We start from the raw sequence: 19,219 nt of genomic DNA, 5'->3' as shown, positions 1-19,219 counted from the left end.
AAGGTTTTTATCTGAAATATGCAAAGAACTTACATAAGTCAGTAATAAACATGTTAAAGTGGACAGAAGACTAGAAGACACTTAATAAAACAAGGCACAGAAGCGCATGGGTCACTGAGGTGCCAGAGGGTGGCCTGCTCTCACCCCTGGTCTGTGCTTCCAGGATAAAGTCATCATTGGACTGGCCTTCGACTGCGTGGACAAGATGGTTTACTGGACCGACATCAGCGAGCCTTCCATTGGGAGAGCCAGCCTGCTCGGCGGGGAGCCGACCACCGTCATCCGGCAAGGTGGGTGAGGGAGGGCCTGTCTTCCGCTGAGTGGACATCGCTCACAGGGGCTGTCCAGACGTCCGAGGGGCTGGGTCTTTCCAGCGTTCTCTGGGGAGTCCTCCGAGGACTTGTCCTTGAACCAGGAACACCTTAGCTGGGATTCGTTGCTAGTCTAAAATCAAAGTTGAGTAAGCCTGTGCCTTTCTCTGACACTGTGGAGCCAGTTTTAATGAACAGTAAAGGCCAACCTCAACCATTCAGCTGGGATGTGCATTTTTCCCTCTGGCTGCTGAGCGTAGAATTAGTTCTCAGAGTGTCTGCCCGCCGCGTGCTCCGTTAGGGCTCTCCCACCAGCAGAGGTACACGGACCACACAGGCGGAGGGTCACAGGCATACTGGCCAGCACTGCCCGTGATATCTGAGTCTGTTCCCAAGACTGTTCACGGTAAGGGGTCATCATGTCACCCCAGGGAAGTGGGAGTCTCTTCTCTGCCCACCCTGCACCCGTGGGCTCAGACTGCCCCAGAGGAGCACAGCAGAGCAGGCTGAACTCTTGCTGACTTGCCTTTGTTGCACAACTGACAGCCAAGTTCGCGGTGGTTTGGCTGCTACCCCTTAACGTTTAACCTCAATTCCTTAACTTAGGAGTGCCGTGGTCAGCCAAGGACTGTGTGCATTATTTTAATGCATACATTCAGCAAGTCAACACTGTTCTACATGGGTGTGTTTTGTCAGCACTGAAGACTTGACCGTTACAACAAAAATCCGAGGGCTCTGTAAAAATCCCCTTGTCCTGGAGAGGACAGCTGACTTTCATCAGGAATTTTCCATCCAAAGACGTGGTCATGCTGGTGAAGCTTGTGTGAGATCCTCCTGCGTCCTCTGCAGAACCCTCAAATCAAAGCTAGGTCTTCAAAGGAGACAGCCTCACTCGGTATTTCTCTTTACTTGGGGCAGAATGAAGCTTTTCCACTTTCCTGTGTAACATTCCCTAACAGTTGATTTTCTAGAAGGTTCCTTTGCCAGTGGAGCAGCCCTTGGGGCGTTTTTCCCTTTCCTGGCTCCCTCTTTGGTAAGAGGTGATGCCACCGGCATTCAGCCGAGGTGGAGACGAACATGACTGGCTTTGGACGCAGACGCGACGTCCTTTTTGGAAGCCAGTGTGTTATTTCAACAACATCTGCTAGTTTTCATGGTTTGGTTTAACGAACAGAAGTTTGGAAACGCCTTTTTGCATCCCGTCTCTCTCTGTTGTAAATGTGCTGTGGTCTGTGGTTTGACTTGGAAACCCAGCGGGAGAGGGGTGCAGGTCCTCGCCCCTATTTCCGGTCACTTCCAAAGCTGATAATTGTCCAAGAAAGCTGTAAGGCCCATCAGAAGCATTTCAGGTGGGGCCCACTGTAGGGACACAAGTAAACCCTTCCCTTTGTAGAAGGAAGGGAACCGATTTTTGTTAGTGAAAAAGAGAGCAAGGAACTTCCACTGAAGCCTTCATCATGGTGCAGGTGGGTACATCGCTGGCCAGTGAGCGTGGCGGCGGGCTTCTCTGTATCTTGTCTTCCTTATTTCCTACAGTCCTAGGCTTCTCTTTCTTTCCTTGAGTTAAAGTCCTAGCAAAAAAGCTCCGATGTGTCCTAATCTGTTTCCTGAGTAAACTGCCTTGCCCTCTTCACGCCTCCCTCCCACCGCACAGTGCGGGGTGGCGCTCCCAGGCCCCTGTAGGTGCTGTGGCCCCCACAGAAGTGGCTCCTGGCTGGGGAGGGGCAGGGGGCCAGGGCTGCTTGCTTTAGGCCCTGAGGTCAGGACCAGGGCTTCCAGGGGGTCTTGTGAAGAGGCTCCCACTGAGCAGCCTCTCCCCTTTCACTGTGTGTGTGAGCAGCTCCCGCCGCCCGCACAGGGTGTGCTCACTGCAGACGGACCCCGGAGCTACGTGTTCCGGGTCCCTCTGGACGTCCGGAGGGCCTTCGCAGGTCAGGCTCACTGTACCTTCGCCTCTAGGGGCACTGGAAATAATTCCGTACTTTATAAATCTCCACTTTGAGTTTGAATAATGAAGATCTCGTTCAAGCGCTCTTTCTAGTTCTTAGTAAACTGCCTGCGGTAGGCACCTTTCAGGCCCTGGCGCTTCCAGCACTTGAAGTCACACACGTGCCCGCCGTCCGGTGCAGGCCGCTGCAGGGGCTGAGGCCTGGCTCGCTCCTGCGCTGATGGGAAAGAAAACACAGGGCCCGAGGATTTCCTCACACCCACACCCCACCAGGAGGGCAGCTTCCGCCTCTGGCCACAATAAGTGACCTTCGACGCTCTAATCAGACAAGGGGAAGGGACCCTGAGTGACACCAGTAAACCCTGGTAGGGTTTTGGTTTCATTTACAGTTGGGAGGCGGTCGCCGCTTTGAGCACCTGAGGAGCTGGGTGGGCGTCGAAGGTGCCCACTGTCGTCAGCTGGCCCTGCGGCAGCCCCTGCGTGAAGATCAGTTACTTTCAGCTCAGTGAAGACTCCCGAGTATTACTCTGGATCCATGACACCCCTTCTTCTACTCCTAATACCTCATGTATTTTTACTCAAATGACCTTTCCCCCCATATTAATGAATATGGTGAATCTGTTTCATTACTCATCTTAGTATCTTCTTGTGCCTCCCCTTTGCCTGTGGGATAAGCTGTAAGCTCATTAACACAGGCATCCTAGCTTCATCTCTGGCCACCCTCAACCCTCACGGTTTCCAGCCACACAGAATTACACACAGATCACTTCAGACCATGTCCACCTTTCTTTAGACTTAAGAGCCTGTTCCACAACCTGGAAAACCCTTATCCAGGACCTTTGCCTGAGAGACTCCTGTTGGTCCTTCAGGAGCCAGCTTCATGAATGTCACCTCCCCCAGGAAGCCTTCCCTGGTCTCCCCAGGCTGAGGCCAGGGACCCTCCCTGTGCTCCCAAGGAACCCAGAACTCATAGTTGGCTGTGGGCTCCTTGAAGGCAGGACCAAGCTTCAGCACCGTTTGGACCTGGTTTCCAGTGTGGTGCACAGGCGGTCAGTCCACCAAGGGAATGAGTGGCATCTATTAATTTGCCACTTTGAGTATTGCTTACCTTATAATGACAAGCATGTCACATTCCTGTTTGTTTTTTGAAATGCAAGGATTGGACACCATGTGAAACAGCACGAAGCGATCAGAAAACCTGATTCTTGCCTGCTCAAGAAATCAGGCTTGTTCTGCGTTTGCCTCTAGATCTCGGAAGCCCGGAAGGCATTGCCCTTGACCATCTCGGCCGCAACCTCTTCTGGACAGATTCTCGTCTCGATCGAATAGAAGTGGCAAAGCTGGACGGCACCCAGCGCCGGGTGCTGTTTGAGACCGACTTGGTGAACCCCAGAGGCATCGTGACGGACTCCGTGAGGGGGTGCGTGCTGTCCGTCTGCGTGTGTCTGCTGTCCTTGCTCCCGTCCCCTGGGTGTGTCGGTGAGGCTCTGACTCCAGCGCCTCCTCCTGACGTGAACGGCCGTGGTGGGCAAGTTACCGTCGGGGACTTGACACCACGTTCCACTTTCACGCCTTTTCCCAAGAGACTTTGTGAGCTGGGTATTTCCACGTGGGTTGAACGTGGATCAGCCGCTGAGTTGGACGAACCTCAGCAGGGCACTGAGTGTAAATGCACCCTCAGGCCCTCCCTGGGGGCCGCCCAGAGCCAAGGAGACCCCTTCCGACGGTTTCGCCAGCGCCTCGGGCTTCCTCTCCCTCTCCTGCTGCGGTCTCTGAGGCTGACACACCCGGCCCGGGCTCCTGGACACTCTGAGGCCACATCCCTGGTTCTGGGGCTGCCACCGCCTCTGCCAAGGACGGGTGTGCTGGCCTCCCTGGGTGGTCACCGCACGTGGGGCTCCCACAGGTGTATGCCACTTGTGGCGTTCTGTTCAGCTTTTCTCCTTTAACGACTTTACGGGGCTGTTTGAGGGAAGGGGACTCAGTGCTCACAGAGCCACCAGTTCAAGGGAAGCCCCCGAGGGCCGTGCGCCTGCGTCCTCGTGTCTGCTCACGGCTCCGTCCGAGGCTGCCCCTTGGGGGCTTCAGTGTGCTTTCTCGTGCGTCTTCATCATTTCTCTTCCTCTTCCTGCCTTCTCCTCCCCCAGGAACCTGTACTGGACAGACTGGAACAGAGACAGCCCCAAAATCGAAACTTCCTACATGGACGGGACCAACCGGAGGGTCCTCGTGCGCGACGACCTGGGCCTGCCCAATGGGCTGACCTTCGATGCCTACTCGTCCCAGCTCTGCTGGGTGGACGCAGGTGACCCCTGGGGTGGGGCAGGCTTTTCTAAGCCAAACAATTAGTGTCACCCACACGGAGCCAGCCCAGGCTGTACCTCAAGAGGATGTGATGGGAAAGGGCATAACTTTTTCTTTCCTGCACGAAAGCAGCGGCATACCCTTGCTCTGGAATTCATTGTTTCTCTGGGCTTGATGTTCTCTGGGTGGGGTCTCCCCCATCGAAGTCTGGGCTCAGCAAACGGCAGCCCGTGGGCCAGGCCACCTGCTCCTGCACCACCTGGTGCAACCTGGGGGCTGGGGACCCTTTCACATTTTCAAGTGCTGTGTTTTAATTGGCTGCGTGATGCCTCTACACAGTGGCCTTGTTTTTCCTCGAGGCCCATGGAACCAGAAACAATTAGTATTTGGTTCTTTAAAAAAGTCCGCCCACCCCAGAGCCTGACCTAGGATCCTGTAGCTTGCATTCGTCCCCATGGGGCAGGGCAGGGCTCGGAGCAAGAGAGATGGAGTAGCACCATTGTGATGCGGGCCCCCCAGCAGATTTGGGGTACACCCCGGGCGAGGGCTGTGGGCAGGGTGCTTAGTCGGGGCCGAACATCAGTCATCCGTTCGTGCCTGTTGAGAACTGCCCTGGTCTGGGCTGTCAGGTGCTGCCGGGGTGCAGGGACCGCGTCTTGCACTTGGGGTGTATGGGGGCAAAGTGTGCAGGCTAAAGGGAGCCCAGCCTGGTCGCCGAGTGGGCATGGCACCAGGCCCTGCACAGCTGTGGACCGGCGGAGAGGTTTGGCTCTTAGCCCGTAATCCGGGGAGGGGTCTGGAGAGGCCTCGGGGATCGGATGTGAGCCACAGCCGGCTGGTGGCCGCGTCCTGGCCGTCCCCGTGGGGCCCCTGCTCCAGGAATGGGTCCCTGCTTCTCTCACAGCTCCGGGCACAGCCAGGCTTGGGCGCCCAGCAGAGGCAGTGATGGCCCACGGGGCACAGCTATCCTGTGCTGAGGAGCGCGCCGCCTGTGTTCTCCGGGACCCGCTGTTGGAACGCCAGATCCCTCGCCCTCGCCACTCTTGTCCCCTGACACAAAGGGGCCGTTTCTTGTGCGAACAATAAGCGGCCTGTTCCCCTCACACAGGCACCAGTCGGGCCGAGTGCCTGCAGCCCGGGCAGCCCAGCCGACGCAGGGTCCTCGAAGGGCTCCAGTATCCTTTTGCGGTCACGAGCTTGGGGAAGAATCTGTATTACACGGACTGGAAGACGTACGTCAGCGGCAGGCCCCGCCACCCTCCGCCTCGGGGGCCCTGAGCCCGTCCCATTGGCCTCTCGGCTTCGCCTCCGAGACGCCCCCTCCGCTTCAGCCCTCTGGTCGTCAGAGATGGGCGAGACGGGGCTCCTGGGGGGGGGGGGCGGGGGCCACCACTTATAATGCAGGCGCTGCAGGGCGGGTGGCGGTTTCACTCTGTGAACTTGAGCTTGCTGAGTGCCGGGCAGGTCTGCTGTTTCCCCAGGCACTGGCCTGGGGCCCTTTGGCTGGTGGGCTCCATGCCCACTCTGTGCCTTTACTTCCTCGTTGTCCTAAACTGCAGAGCACCAGAGCTCCTTCCTGCAAAGAGGAGGGTTCAGCCAGCCAGCGCTGTGGCCAGGGCCGTCTGTGTAGAGAGCCAGTTTCCCAGCTTGCAATTGAATGCCAGGGTGGGGAGGAAAGCCAGCTGATCGCTGTCCTGCTTTAGGAGACAGAAACTTGCAGGCTTGACCCAACCCAGAGGAGGGAGGGAGCGAGGGCTAGAAAGCAAGGCCAGTGCATCTGTTCACAGCCCCCGACTTCTCCCCGAACTACGAGAGAGAGTTTGGTCTGCAGAGAACGCTGGAGCCATCAGACGTGTTCCACCTCTGCCCTTCCGTTCTTGCAGGAATTCCGTGATCGCCGTTGATCTTGCTGTTTCCAAAGAGACGGACGCCTTCCACCCCCAGAAGCAGGCCCGGCTGTACGGCATCACCGCTGCCCTGCCTCAGTGTCCCCGAGGTAACTGGGCTGTGCTCTGACTGTTCAAGGCCAAGGGCCCCTCAGCTCAGAGCCCATTCTCTGGCTGCTACCGGTGCAGCCTCTGGTGGCCCTGATCCTATGTTCCTTCCGCCAAGGGCCTTCCTTATTGGGGGGGGGGGGGCAGGTAAAGAGAAAACAGGAGGGAATGAGGTGGGCAGGGGTGAGGAAAGGTACTGAATCTTGGGCCGGGTGGTCTTCAGGTTCCAAACAGGAATGTCAGTGTTAGGGTCTCTGCTGCTTGGAAAGTCCATTTATTCAGTCTAAAGCAACAATAATTAATAATCAAAACAATTACAAACGTGAACACCTCCCTGTGAGCTGGCCACTTTACATAGACTGACTCACTCAGCCTTCCGAGTGCTCCATGTTCCTTAGTTCACTTAATTCTTAGCAGCCCACGAGGGAGGTACTGTAGTTGTGCTCACTTGATAAGGAAGGAAAACGGAAGCCACTTGCCCAGAGGCGCCCAGCTGACCGCGGCAGAGCTGGGGGCATCTAAGCAGCCCAGCTCCGCAGCCTGGGCTGTCTCTTCAGGACCTGTCCCCTAACACACTCTCCTCCAGGCTGCCCCGCTCCCCCAGTCAAGGGCAAAGCCAGCCGGGCAAGCTAGACGGAGGGCACTCTGTGCTTTGAAACTCCGACTCCGTGTTACCCTCAGAGGAGGAGCATTCTCCCCGAGACCCACGCAGCCCCCAGAGCAGCGGGCGGGACCCTGGCCTGCCTGGCAAACCCTGGAGGACGAGGAAACAGCCAGGACACGAGCTTAGCTGGGTGCTTGGCACAGCCTTCCCTGCTATTGCCGCCTTTTCCAGGTCACAACTACTGCGCAGTGAACAATGGTGGCTGCACCCACCTCTGCTTGGCCACCCCGGGAGGCAGGACCTGCCGTTGCCCTGACAACACCCTGGGAGTTGACTGCATCGAGCGCAAATGAAGACGAGAGTGCTTCGTTCCTCACCGAGTATTTCGCAGCAACACCCTATGTCAAAGGGTCCAGATGAAAAACTGTCTGGCCTGCTGGCTGGGTGACCGCCAGCCTGAGCCTCAACAATGTGCCCCTCACTGTTCCCCAAAACATCGGCCCTGAGCTTCTGGAACGGGAAAGTCTGTACCTACACAAAAGCAGAACACCCCTGGCCACCCCAAACCCTCAGACGAGCATATGCAGCCCAAATAAGGGTCGTATGCCCCGCCTCAGAGCCCCGGAACTGTTCCCCAACATAGCACGCCAGGGGTGCGCAAACCTCCCAGGCCTGAGCCCCGCCCTAAGCCCCGCCCTGTGGCCTTACAAGTTCAGCGTCACTGACACGCTCGCCATTTTGCTCCTTGACATCCCAGCCAGGGCCACAGCCCATGGGCACCGGAATCGGGAGAGAGGCTTCCCGGGAATAATCGGAGTTTGTCTTCTCAGAGGCGAATATGTCCCCGAGAATCACAAGGTTTGGGGAACCCATGGGTGGTTTATATAGCCCAACCCATAAGTTAGTTTCACTTTCTTTTTGTATTTATCATTCCATATCAAGCCCTCCATATCAAATGTGTGTCATGATTTTGTATGATTTTTATAACTTCATTTTTTAATGGTGAATTCTTAAACTGTGGAAACCATTGAAGGTGCTTACTAACTGTTCCCCCAGGTTATACCAGTGTGGATAATTCCCCGAGTTTACAGCTGTATAAATAGTGCTGAAAATAAAAAAAACTGTTACTATCCCTTCCTCTGTCCTCCTTGAAGGAATTTAACGTTGGGAGGCTGGTCCACAGTGGAAAGAACCATTTAGTCACCGGCCAGCCCCTGGGACCCTAGTGTCATGGGCTGCGCGGTTTCCTAGGCAAGCCAACAGAAGTCTGAGGGCCTTGTAAGGGACTTGAACGTGAACTCGGTCACAGACCCCAAACCACCTTTTTGGGTGTTGTTTTTATTTTTTAGAAAAATTTCCATCTCCTGGTTCAGTTCTGAAAGTGAGCTGTTGCCCCCTCCCCCATCCAGAAGGAACACGCAGTTGCCCGTGGAGGTCAGCTCTGAGCCCCCAGCCGAGCCAGGCACACTGACAGTGCAGTGAACAGGCCTTTGATTCGGGTGGGAGTGTGTAGTGCTTAGACACTGCAGGATGAGGGACTCAGAGCCGCCATCGCCATCTGGGAGGGAACAGGTGCCCCCTGTGAAACGGCTCCCTCGGGGGGAGCAGCACAGCATGCAGGCGAGAGTCTGGAAGGGGACACCTTTAGAGGTAGGCTGAAATCTCCAGTCTTTGATTCGGGTCAGAAAATCTAGTCTAGAGGGAGAGTGGGAGGCTCTGTGAACCCACCCCTCTGTTAAAGCCACAGCGGGAGTGGTGGGAACTGTCTGAACAGATGACACTGGGACTTTAGGTCTCCCAGCACCCAGGTGAGAGCTTGGGGATGCAAGTAAATTTTGGTCAAGTTCAACTTTGCCTTAGCTGTGGCCACCAGCCCCTCCCCCAGCCCCACATTCCTAGTGTGACTTCTCGAAGCTGGAGCCGGGAAGGCAACGAGGACCTCCTCGCAGATCAGGGTTGTGGGTTCTGATTGCTGGTTACTGCTTTCGGTCACCAGGGGAGGGGCAGCACAGAGGGGAAAATCTTCATGACCTTGGATTTGGCAATGATCACTTGTGTATGACACCGAAAGTACAAGCTACAAAAGAAAAACAGACAAATTGGTCTTCATCAAAATTTTTAAAGTTTGTGCATCCAAGGACACTATGGAGAAAGTGAAAAAAAACCCATAGCAGGAGAGAACTATTTGCAAATCCTGTACCTGAAAGCCGTTAGTACCCCAAGTATGTGAAGAACTACAACTGAAGGATAACAAAGACACCCAGTTCAAGACAGACAAAGGGTGTGAATCGACATTTTTTCCAAGAAGATACACAAATGGCCAATAAGCACATGACAACATGCTAATAACACCAGTGATCTTTAGGGAAGTGCAAATCAAACCCATGATTAGCTAGAAAAATCACGTGTTGAGCAGGGGAGGGCTGGGACCGCGGAGCACAACTGGAGCCACGCTGCCAGTGAGCATGAAGTCGTGCAGCCATCACGGGCGACCATGTTGTGGTCCCTCAAAAAGTTGAAAATGAAGTTCCCACCTGACCCAGCGTTTCTGCTCCCAGCTACACCCATGGAATAGAAAGTAGGGGCGACAACAGATTCTGGTCCTCCCTGGAGGTGTCCCCTCCCCGCCGCCCCAGAGTCCCAGAAGCTGCTGCCGCCTCCCCGGTCTCTGGGCCTCGGGAGGACGGTCCCTGGCGCCATCCCTTGGACTGCTCTGTTCCTAGGAGATCCCCACACCCCAGCCGTAGCCTTTAGCCTCAAATCATCCTGAAGTGAATACACCGGGGTTGCGAAAACTCTAGCTGCCACATGAGTCTGCAATCCTGTGACCTCTACTTTTGAGTATATTTGAAGATACCTGTAACTTCGTTTTTTAAAAACCTGTTTTATAATCACATCGCACATGCTCATGTCCAGTTGGGGTGCATGTTAGTCACAGGTGACTGGCAGGCATGAGTCACGCACATGCACAGAAAGGTGCAGTGCAGGGTTCAGATGCACAGAAAGGTGCAGTGCAGGGTTCAGATGCACAGAAAGGTGCAGCACAGCCCCGCTGGGTTCGCCGACTCACTGTGGTTTCAGCTGGGGAGCCTTCGGTGCCAGACAGCGCAACACACTCACTCGGAGGATTCTGGTTCCATTCGGTAATTTGTCACTCAGGGCTCAGGCTCAGCTGTATCCGGGAGTGTGAGCTCCCCATCCCTGCACAGAGTTCCCCCCCAGTCCCAGATCTGACCCTTTGGGGTTGCAGACCTGCTACTTAAGACTCCCTTCCCCACTGCCCAGCAGCCCGACTGCATGGGGTCAGGCTGGCCTTCCACAGCAGGTGGTCCTCCAAGGGTGGTCCTGCTCCTGGTGGTCCCATCAGGGTCTCCTGCCTCCTCATCCTAGCTGCCTGGACTATGGGGACCTGCGGCTGCTCCTTCGGCCCCCTTACACCCCTCTGTGACATAGGAGAGGCAGTGTCTTCCCCTGAGCAGCACAAGCAGTCGGTGGGATGCCCTCTCCTCCTGCTGCCCTTTCTGCAGGGCTGCCCTGCAGAGGCCCGTGGGGACATGTGGGGGGTCCCCGCCCACTGGCAGGCTCCACTTCCCCTGCAGGAGCTTGCTGCCGACCCAGCGCAGTTCTGCCTTCCCCTCCCCCCTCGGCCTTCCCCTCCGCTGTAGGCTTCTCTGGGGGCCATGAGGCGGGTGGCCTCTGTGTGCTCACGGCCTGGCAAGGCTGTGCTGTCTCACACCCATGTTCAAGGTCATTCTAACCACCACCCTCCTGGGAGCAAATGGAGTCTCTGTGCTGTGGTCCTAAAGGCAGAGGCCACAGGTGACAGGTTGAGAGAAAGGACTCACATGGTCAGTTTAACACACACAAACACACAGAGTCCAGTAAAGAAGGAGCAGGGACGTAACTGCCCAAACCACTTCTCAGAGGGAGGCGCTGGGTCTCAGACAGACGTGCTGTGTGCACACATGGGTCCCGGCGCCCCAGAACTTGAACACAGCGGCTACCTTGTCTCCCTTGAGGAGCACAGGTCCAATTGCTCATCCCCCGCCCTGCCCACTAAGAGGCCTCCACTGTTCCCACGCACAGACTTAGTTTAAAAACACCACCTCCAAAGCCCTGGCCAGGAAGTTCAGTTGGTTAGAGCCAAGGTTGCAGGTTCGATCCCCAATCAGGGCACATATAAGAATCAACCAGGGAATGCATAAGTGGAACAACAAATTAATGTTCCTCTCTCTAAAATCAACAAATTAAAAATAAATAAAATAATATAATATAAAAATTCACCTCCATGGATTCAGTCTCCTGACACCCAAAACGTCAATGTGAGCACTCGGCGTCCTGACGTGAAATGAGCAGTCTCATCATTTCCGATGGATGGAGCAGGGTCTGAGGGTGGCCTGGGCAGGCCCAGCGCTGTACCTGGGGCAGGTGTGTAGCAGGAGGCAGCAGCTGCCCCTGAAGAGCCGGGGAGCAGGAAGCGACGCAAATGGCTGCGCCAGCAGTGAGAGGGCAGGTAAGGGATGCCCGCTCACGTCCACTCGGACTGGCTCTCCTGGTGCCAGGCAGGAGAGGGGCCGCCCTAGTGCTCGGGAGGGGCCGCCTCTGGTGTGTCCAGCCTGCAGCAGGGATGGGTCTGTGATTCTTTCTGGTCCCCAGGGCCTCTTCCTCCTCGAGGGTTTCGGGAGAGAGGGCAGAGCATGGGCTGCAGACACCCCCGGATCCCCTCTCTTCTCTCCCAGCATGAGGGTGACAGACCCCGCCACCCCGAAGCAGCCCTGCCTGCAGCCCCGTCTACACCCAGCCCTGTGGTCTCCACCACCTGACAGGCTCCGGGACTCTTTCCTTTGCCTCAGGTCTGGGTTGATCAGTCCAGGGTGGGCAGTCAAAGACTTTCAAGGACAAAGACACATCACATTACAGTGGCATTTTGTGGTTGACTGGGAATACAACGACAGAGAGAGAAAGGACTTACTGCACCTCTTCGAACCCCCCGTGATGGGTGTGAAATCACTGCTGCACTTGGGTTTTGCTGGACACATGTCTGACAGTCTTTAACATTTTTAGAGAGGAGGAGGGGAAAGAGTGACGGAGAGAAACATCAATGTGTGGTTGCCTCTCATGTGCCCCCTACTGGGGACTTGGCCTACAGCCCAGACATGTGCCCTGACTGGGAATCAAACCAGCAACCCTTTGGTTTGCAGGCCGGCACTCAGCCCACTGAGCCACACCAGCCAGGGCACAGTCTTATGTTTTAAATGCCAGCATGGAACGCTTGCAGTTCTATCTCTTTGTAACTAGGCAACCGCAAGAAAATAAAAATGTAAGAGGCAACATGGTTGTGCAAACTTCTTCCAGTGGGTACTCAAGCATCACCTTGAAGATGCAAAGGAGGGGTGACGGGGCCAGAAGGATGGTTACTGCCTGGCCGTGGCTCTGAAGTCCCCAGGCCGCCCCCCTTCCGTGTGAGTCAGGGTGCGGGACACTGCCTAAAGCTACCGGTCCAGGGATCAGAGTCCCCTCCATGGAGACAACCCCTACGAGGACCTTTGTTAAAACAACACACAATTAAGCCTGGCCGGGTAGTTCAGTTGGTTGGAGCGACATCCCATGCACCAAAAGCATCAGAAGGTTGCAGGTTCAATCCTTGGTCGGGACACGTACAGGAGGCAACAGATTGATGCTTCTGTCTCTTTCTCTTCTCCCCACACCCTTTTCTCTCTCTCTAACATCAATAAAAACATGCCCTTTGGTGAGGATACACACACACACAGTAGAATGGCCAAAAAGGCTCGAAAGACAGGCTCCAGGACTGGCTTCCTGGTTACTTGAAGCACAGGTGGGGAGAGATGAGCCCAGGCAACAGGGACAGCCTGGGCTCTCCAGGTGGTGGGACAGCTTTTATTCGGGGAGGTTCTCCCCGGCTGCAGTTCCACCAGAGGACACTAGAGGGCAGGAGAGACCGCTCAATGCCTGCTGGGTGGGGGTGGGGTCACGGGCTGATGCTTCAGGAGGCCCAGCTACAATAACTTCCCCAAAAGCTGCATTGCTCAGGCTTTCTTATCATCCTGTTCAAGAACTTTCTTAATACGGGTCAGTTTCCTAACCTGTTACAAAGGAGACCCACAATGCCAGTTTCCCCAATGCATTCAAGCCTCTGCATTTCAACGCAGATTTCCCCCAAACAGCCCTGCACTTGGCCTTCCAATGTCATCTCTTACTCTGCACACATTTAGGACATCCGTGACACCGGGGCCTCAGCATCCCTCAGCCTGTGTTCCTTTCATCAGGGATTGGAATCGTCCTCACAGCCTCAGAAGGAGCTGCCCCTGCAGGCACCTGGATCTTGGACGCCTGGCCCCCAGACCTGTGGGACCATACATTTCTGTTTAAATTTGTGGCACTCTGTTACAACAGCCTCAGGAAACCGATCCGAATGTGACGTGTTTACTAATACACACGTGGCAGGCTCTGCCCCAGTTCTTCCAGTCGGAGAATTCCTGGGATCACAGAGCACGTGGGTTTCAGAAGAAAACCAACCTTAGCTGCAGGTGTGTGGGGCCCCGACCAGGAGCCTCCGACCTCGTCAGAACTCAGAACCAGCCCTGAGTCAGGCAGCGTCAGTCTGGCCTTCAACCAGGGTTCTGAGGTTGGGCACAGGTTTCCCCACAAGCGAGGCCAATGTGCAGCGAAATGAGAGCCATCGGAACAATAAATTATCTGATGGGGTTTCGATTGGGACTGGGTTGCATCTGTAGATCAGCTTGGGGAGAATTGCCCTCTTAGTAACAATGATTTTTCCTGTCCATCAACATGAACCATTTTGTAAGAAGTTGCAGCCAGGGAGCCCCCCCAAAGAAGGATTTGTAATGGGATCCAGAACTCGGGGTGTCCAGGAAATATTAAAAATATGGGATGTCCTCACCCCCACAAGTCTGAACTGGGGGATGGGACTCATGGAGCAGGATCATTGAGAGTTGTTTTGGATAGCACCAGTTTCGCAAATGACCTCTAGACCAGTCATTTTAACATATCTGTAATTCATGGATATGTTAAATAGCTGTGGCCATGCTTTGAGCCAGAGGGATGGAAGTGACTTCCACCCAGGATGTCACTGGGAGGCACCTCCCCCTGGTTACAGAGCCTGCGTGAGAGCTTGGAGATGATTGGCTCCATGCCATGGGGCCACGCCTGCCCAGACTTATTATGGCGGCCCAGAAAAGCTGGAAAACATGGGAATGCTGCCAGGTGTTGCCGATTGTGGGAGAGGTCGGAAAATGGGGCTGCAGAGGAAGATTGGTGCTAGGATTTAAACTCTGGTGTGGCAGCCATGACAAGAAGAACTACGCAGCTTTGGGTCTCCATTTGCCACGCAGCTTAGGAAGCCGGAAAGCAAGATGTAGGCGCCATGCAGAGCTCTCTCTTGGCAGTTTGGAAGAATGCAGGAGAGACACTGTGGGAAGGAAAGGGGTGAAAGGACTCTCGCTGGTGGGCCACGAGAAGGTGCCACGTGGGTTTGGATTGAGAACTGGAGATCCCGGAGACACAGCTGACGGTGCTGGGAACCGAGGGAGGCCTGCCAGCCAAGCATGGACTACTGGGAAGAACTGAGGGCCGACTGAGCCGTGAACTTCTGTTTCTTTTCCTCAGATACGGTGCGCCCCAGAGCAGGCAAAGCGGGGAAGGAAGGACTATGTGTGCTCGTGGGTGTGTTAAGGGACTTTGGGATTTTAATGAAGACATCAAGTCATTACTCTTACATCTATAGAACTTGAATAAATAATTCCTTTCCTTTTTATCACTCTCTGACATGGAGAGCTATAATCCCCTGGCGGTGGGTGAGCGAGGCGAACCTAGTACAGGGGGACCCCAGGAGAAGGGAGGGTCCATTCGGTAACCTTGTATGACCCTTCTCGGTGGCCAATCAAGGAAAATCGTGGGAGACCGCATGCGCAGTAGCTTTAAAGTAATGCTACGACTTGTACATGCGCAGTAAAACCCCCCAAACTAGCCAGGGAGGATCCGCCCTATAAAAATAGAGTCCCTCCAGCCCCTGAGGTCAGTCTCCGCTTGGAGTTGGCCTGCTCCCATGTTCTCTGCTATAAACTCCGTATGTTCGGTTCAATTCTTTGTTTCGATCGCTAAGAACCTGGTTCCTCGTGCCCACCTGCGACAGTTTCTCCATTTATTTACATCACAGTAGTGTTGTGTTACATTACAATAGTGACTGCATTCTCTGCACTGCACTTTGCACCCCCACGACTATTCCGTAACCACCAGCCTGTACTTCCTGTCCCTTCCCCCAGCCCCCCAAATCCCCTCCCCTCTGGCACGGGTCCATCCTGTTATCTCTGAGTCTATTTCTCTTTTGCTTGTCCTTTATTTTGTTGTTTAGATTCCACCTGTGAGTGAAAGCATCTGGTATTTGCCTTTCTCTGTCTGACTTATTTCCCTTCACATAATACCTGCTAGGTCGTTCCATGTTGTCACAAATGGTAAGATTTCTTTTTTCAGGGCTGAGTAATGTTCCACCATATGTGGGCACCACAGCTTTCTGCCGGGTGGGCCCTGGAAATGTCAGGGGGAACACTGTAATAAAGGATATGATTGTCTAACCACTATGCTGTCCACCTGAAATGAATATAAAATAATATCAAATGTAAACTGTAACTGAAAAAAATGTTAATTAAAAAAGACTGAAAAAAGGAAGGAAGGACAAAAAAAGAGATACATTTTTGTAGTCACTGTTATGAGCTGGCTCATTGCCTACATCACATCCAACCTGCATTTCACTGACGTGGAGCCTGAGCTGAGCCGGGTGCGGAGGCCAAGAAAGAGGGGCCGCTGGCAGGAGCGCGCTGCACTTGGGCTTGCCTGCCTCCTTGGGGCCTGCTCCACTCTGCTGTCCCTTCTCACCACGAAGGCACTGGCGGCTCCAGCCACTTCTAACTTCAGGTGTGTCGCTCACCTGATCAGTCACCTTCAGAAGGATGTAGAGGTAAGTGAAAAAGGAATCGGCAGAAACTGTCCTACGGCCTATTCTTGAAACACCCAAGACACGAGCCTCTACACCCAGGGAGGCTGGGAAGGAAGCGCAGTGTCTTCCCCGTGCTTCTCTCTGCCAATGGCGACGTGGAGGGGTCGGTGAGAAGGACCCCCTGCCCCTGACCATTAGGACACATCTCCTTTCCCGGTAAAAGAACTTCAGGTTGAGACACAGTGGGGAAAGATCGTCCCCATATGGCTGATTGCACAGCCTCACAAGTGGGAAGTTCCTTGGTTCCCTCTCACAGCTGTGGCGACTGTGGGGTTGTTCCACTTCTCTGGGGTCACTGAACACGCCACACCTTTCAGGGGAGGGACAGGGGAGGAACACACACAGGCTGAAGGGGCAGGCCCGCACCTACTGTGCCCGGACCCTCGGCGGGGCTGGCTGTGAGGGGGGCGGGGCTGCTGCCCTCAGGGTCACACTGTGGGCTGTCCCTCTGTACGCACAGGCCACTGGTCCCAGCCCCAGAGCTGCTTCACCCTTGGGCCTGCAGCAGTTCCTGTTTGGGGACCAAGGCACCCAATGAAAGTGACAGAGAGGAAGCTGTGGCTGTGAGAGCGAGAGTGGGGTAGGGACAGGGCCACCTCCCCTTTGTCCTTCGGGGATGGGACGCTCCTGGGCAAAGGCTCAGCAGGACAGGGGCTGCCCCTGGTGCCGCCCCAGGGGCCCCTGGTGACCACGGAAGAGACCTTCACTCTGACCCTCCTTCTTCCTCCTGTCCCCACCCACCCACCCAATGGCCAGCCACCCCCAACCCCACTCACCCGCCTTCCTTCTGCTGGGGGACTTCTCACCCTGCACTGAAATGACCCATTTCTTTGTCCACTTCCCAGACTGGCCTGTGAGTATTTTGAAGCCAAGAGCTCTGTCCCATTCATCTTTGCTCTCCCAATGCCTAGAATCATACAGGGTATCATCACACCTTAAACGTCAGTGGAGGCACAGATGGATGGAAGGAGCAAATGCAACGGAAGCCAGCACACTCCCACCTCACATAAGTGATCCTCCAGTTGGAACTCTCTCCCACTGCCTAGCTGTGGCCCACGATCGGCCTGCTGCCCCGCGAGCGTGGGCCAGGAGACATGCCCCGCCGCTCACACACAGCACCGCCCGGAGACCCAGGTGTCTGTCCCCACTGCCCCTCCTGAGTGTCTGAAAATAGAGCAGGCTTACCAAAATGAAAAGAGGGGCCACAGACGGGGAGAAAATATTTGTAAAACCCATCTGATCACGGACTGGTATCCAACATGCACAAAGAACTCTTAAAACTCAACACTAAGGAAACTGCCCAATTTTAAATATGGGGGGAAAGAGTCTAAACAGACACCTCACCAAAAAAAATACACAGATGGCAGATGGCATATGAAAAAGATGGTCAACATCATATATGATTAGAGAATTATAAATTAAAACAATGATGAGCCACCACTACACACACACGAGGATGGCCAAAATCCTGACCCCCGACAACACCAAGTGCTGACAAGGGCATGGAACAGCAGGAACCCTCACCCCGGTGCGGATGCAAAATGGTGCAGCTGCTGCAGAAGGCACTTTGGCAGTTTCTTTCAAATACTCTTACAATCCGGTGGTCACACTCCTTGGTATTTCAACTTACCCGCAGGAGTTGAAAACATGTTCATGCAAAAAAAACCTGGAAGCAGCCAAGATGTCCTTCAGTAGGTAAATGGATGAATGATGGTCCATCTAGACAAGGGACTATCATTCAGCACTAAAAAGAAATGACCTATCAAGCCATGAAAAGACAAGGAGAGAAAATATGCATATTACCAAGTGAAAGAAGCCAATCTGACCCGGTTGCATGTTGTGTGATTCCAACTCTATGTCTCTGAGAAGGAAAAACCAAGGAGACAGTGAAAAAAAAATTAGTGGTTTCAGGTTTGGGGGGAGAGAGGGATGAATGAGTGGAGCACCAAGGGTTTTTAGGGCAGTGAAGCTATTGTGTATGGTGATGTAAAGGGGTTTTTAAACACTGGACAAACCCACAGCATGTACGGCACCTACAGTGAACCCTGACGGGAACCGCGGACTTCGGAACAAAGCAGAGCATCGCCTCATCCGCTATCGCTGATGTCCCACACTAACACGAGACAGTGACAGGGGACATCGACGTTTAGAGCTGCACACATACGCCTGTCCTGAAATGTCCGAAACAAAATGAAACACAAAATCCAAGGTTTCCTTGTGGGCCAGGAGGTTAAAGTGCTGGGTTCGTCCGTGAGGACATGGGACCGTGTCCTGGAGCGGCTGGAACGGAAAACTACAACAGGGGCCGTTGAAGCAGAAATGGATTTCCCCCCAGTTCTGGAGCCTAGAAGTCCGAGATTAAGGTGTCGGCAGGGCTGGCTCCTCCCGAGGCTGCGAGAGGGAGCAGCTTCCCTCCCGGGGCTGCAGACCTTCAGGGTGGTGCGCATTCTCTGGCACACATGTGGGTGTCTGTGCCCCCAGTTGGGCCCTGATGACCTCATTTTTACATGATCTCTTTTATAAAGACCCTGCCTCCAAGCACGTTCCCACTCTAAGTACTGGCGTCGGGACCCCCAGCAGCCCCCAGCAGAGGCTGGTGACCAAACAGAGCAGGAAGGTCTGTTGCCTGTCTCCACAGAGAAGCAACGTCTGAGGCAGCAGGTCTTCCACAGAGGACAAGGTTTGCTCGGCGGCAGACAGAACCGGAGACGAGGCTCAGTCGGTCTCCTTGAGGGAAGGCTTGGACTTGGAGTGAGCTTAGAGGGGAAGAAGGAGGAACTGCACCCACTGTATTCTAACCCGGGAGTCTTGGGTGGACAGTCTTGGAACTAAGTCATCTAGGGAGGAATGGGGAAGGTGAGAGGAAGCAGAAAGAAATTCTGGGTGAGCTGGGTCATTGGCTGAGACCTGGGTGCGGGCAGCCTTGCTTCTGGGTCCTGACCGCAGGGCGGGTCTGTGCACAAAGGCCCCGCCACAGGTGGGTTAGGGTTCTGGCCACTGCGGGGCCAGCTGGACTCAGTTGTT

At 54.7% G+C, this 19,219-nt stretch overlaps 1 protein-coding gene across 1 annotated transcript in view; it reads left to right on the top strand.

The window, feature by feature from the left end:
- Nucleotides 1–8,291, top strand: part of NID1 (nidogen 1) — a 70,191-nt gene extending 61,900 nt beyond the window's left edge. Inside the window, exons 15-20 of the mRNA XM_037168174.2 lie at nt 164–290; nt 3,508–3,679; nt 4,407–4,564; nt 5,672–5,795; nt 6,447–6,559; nt 7,393–8,291. Coding sequence (XP_037024069.2) covers nt 164–290; nt 3,508–3,679; nt 4,407–4,564; nt 5,672–5,795; nt 6,447–6,559; nt 7,393–7,514 — 816 coding nt within the window. The 3' untranslated portion in view covers nt 7,515–8,291. The remainder of the gene's footprint in view (nt 1–163; nt 291–3,507; nt 3,680–4,406; nt 4,565–5,671; nt 5,796–6,446; nt 6,560–7,392) is intronic.
- Nucleotides 8,292–19,219: the final 10,928 nt, after the last annotated feature.

The sequence above is a fragment of the Artibeus jamaicensis genome, unplaced genomic scaffold, assembly GCF_021234435.1.
Source record: "Artibeus jamaicensis isolate MK-2021 breed Jamaican fruit bat unplaced genomic scaffold, CSHL_Jam_final contig_473, whole genome shotgun sequence".
In the NCBI taxonomy this organism is placed as follows: Eukaryota; Metazoa; Chordata; class Mammalia; order Chiroptera; family Phyllostomidae; genus Artibeus; species Artibeus jamaicensis.
The sequence above is the reverse complement of the archived record's forward strand: the minus strand, read 5'-3'. Positions and strand labels throughout refer to the sequence as shown.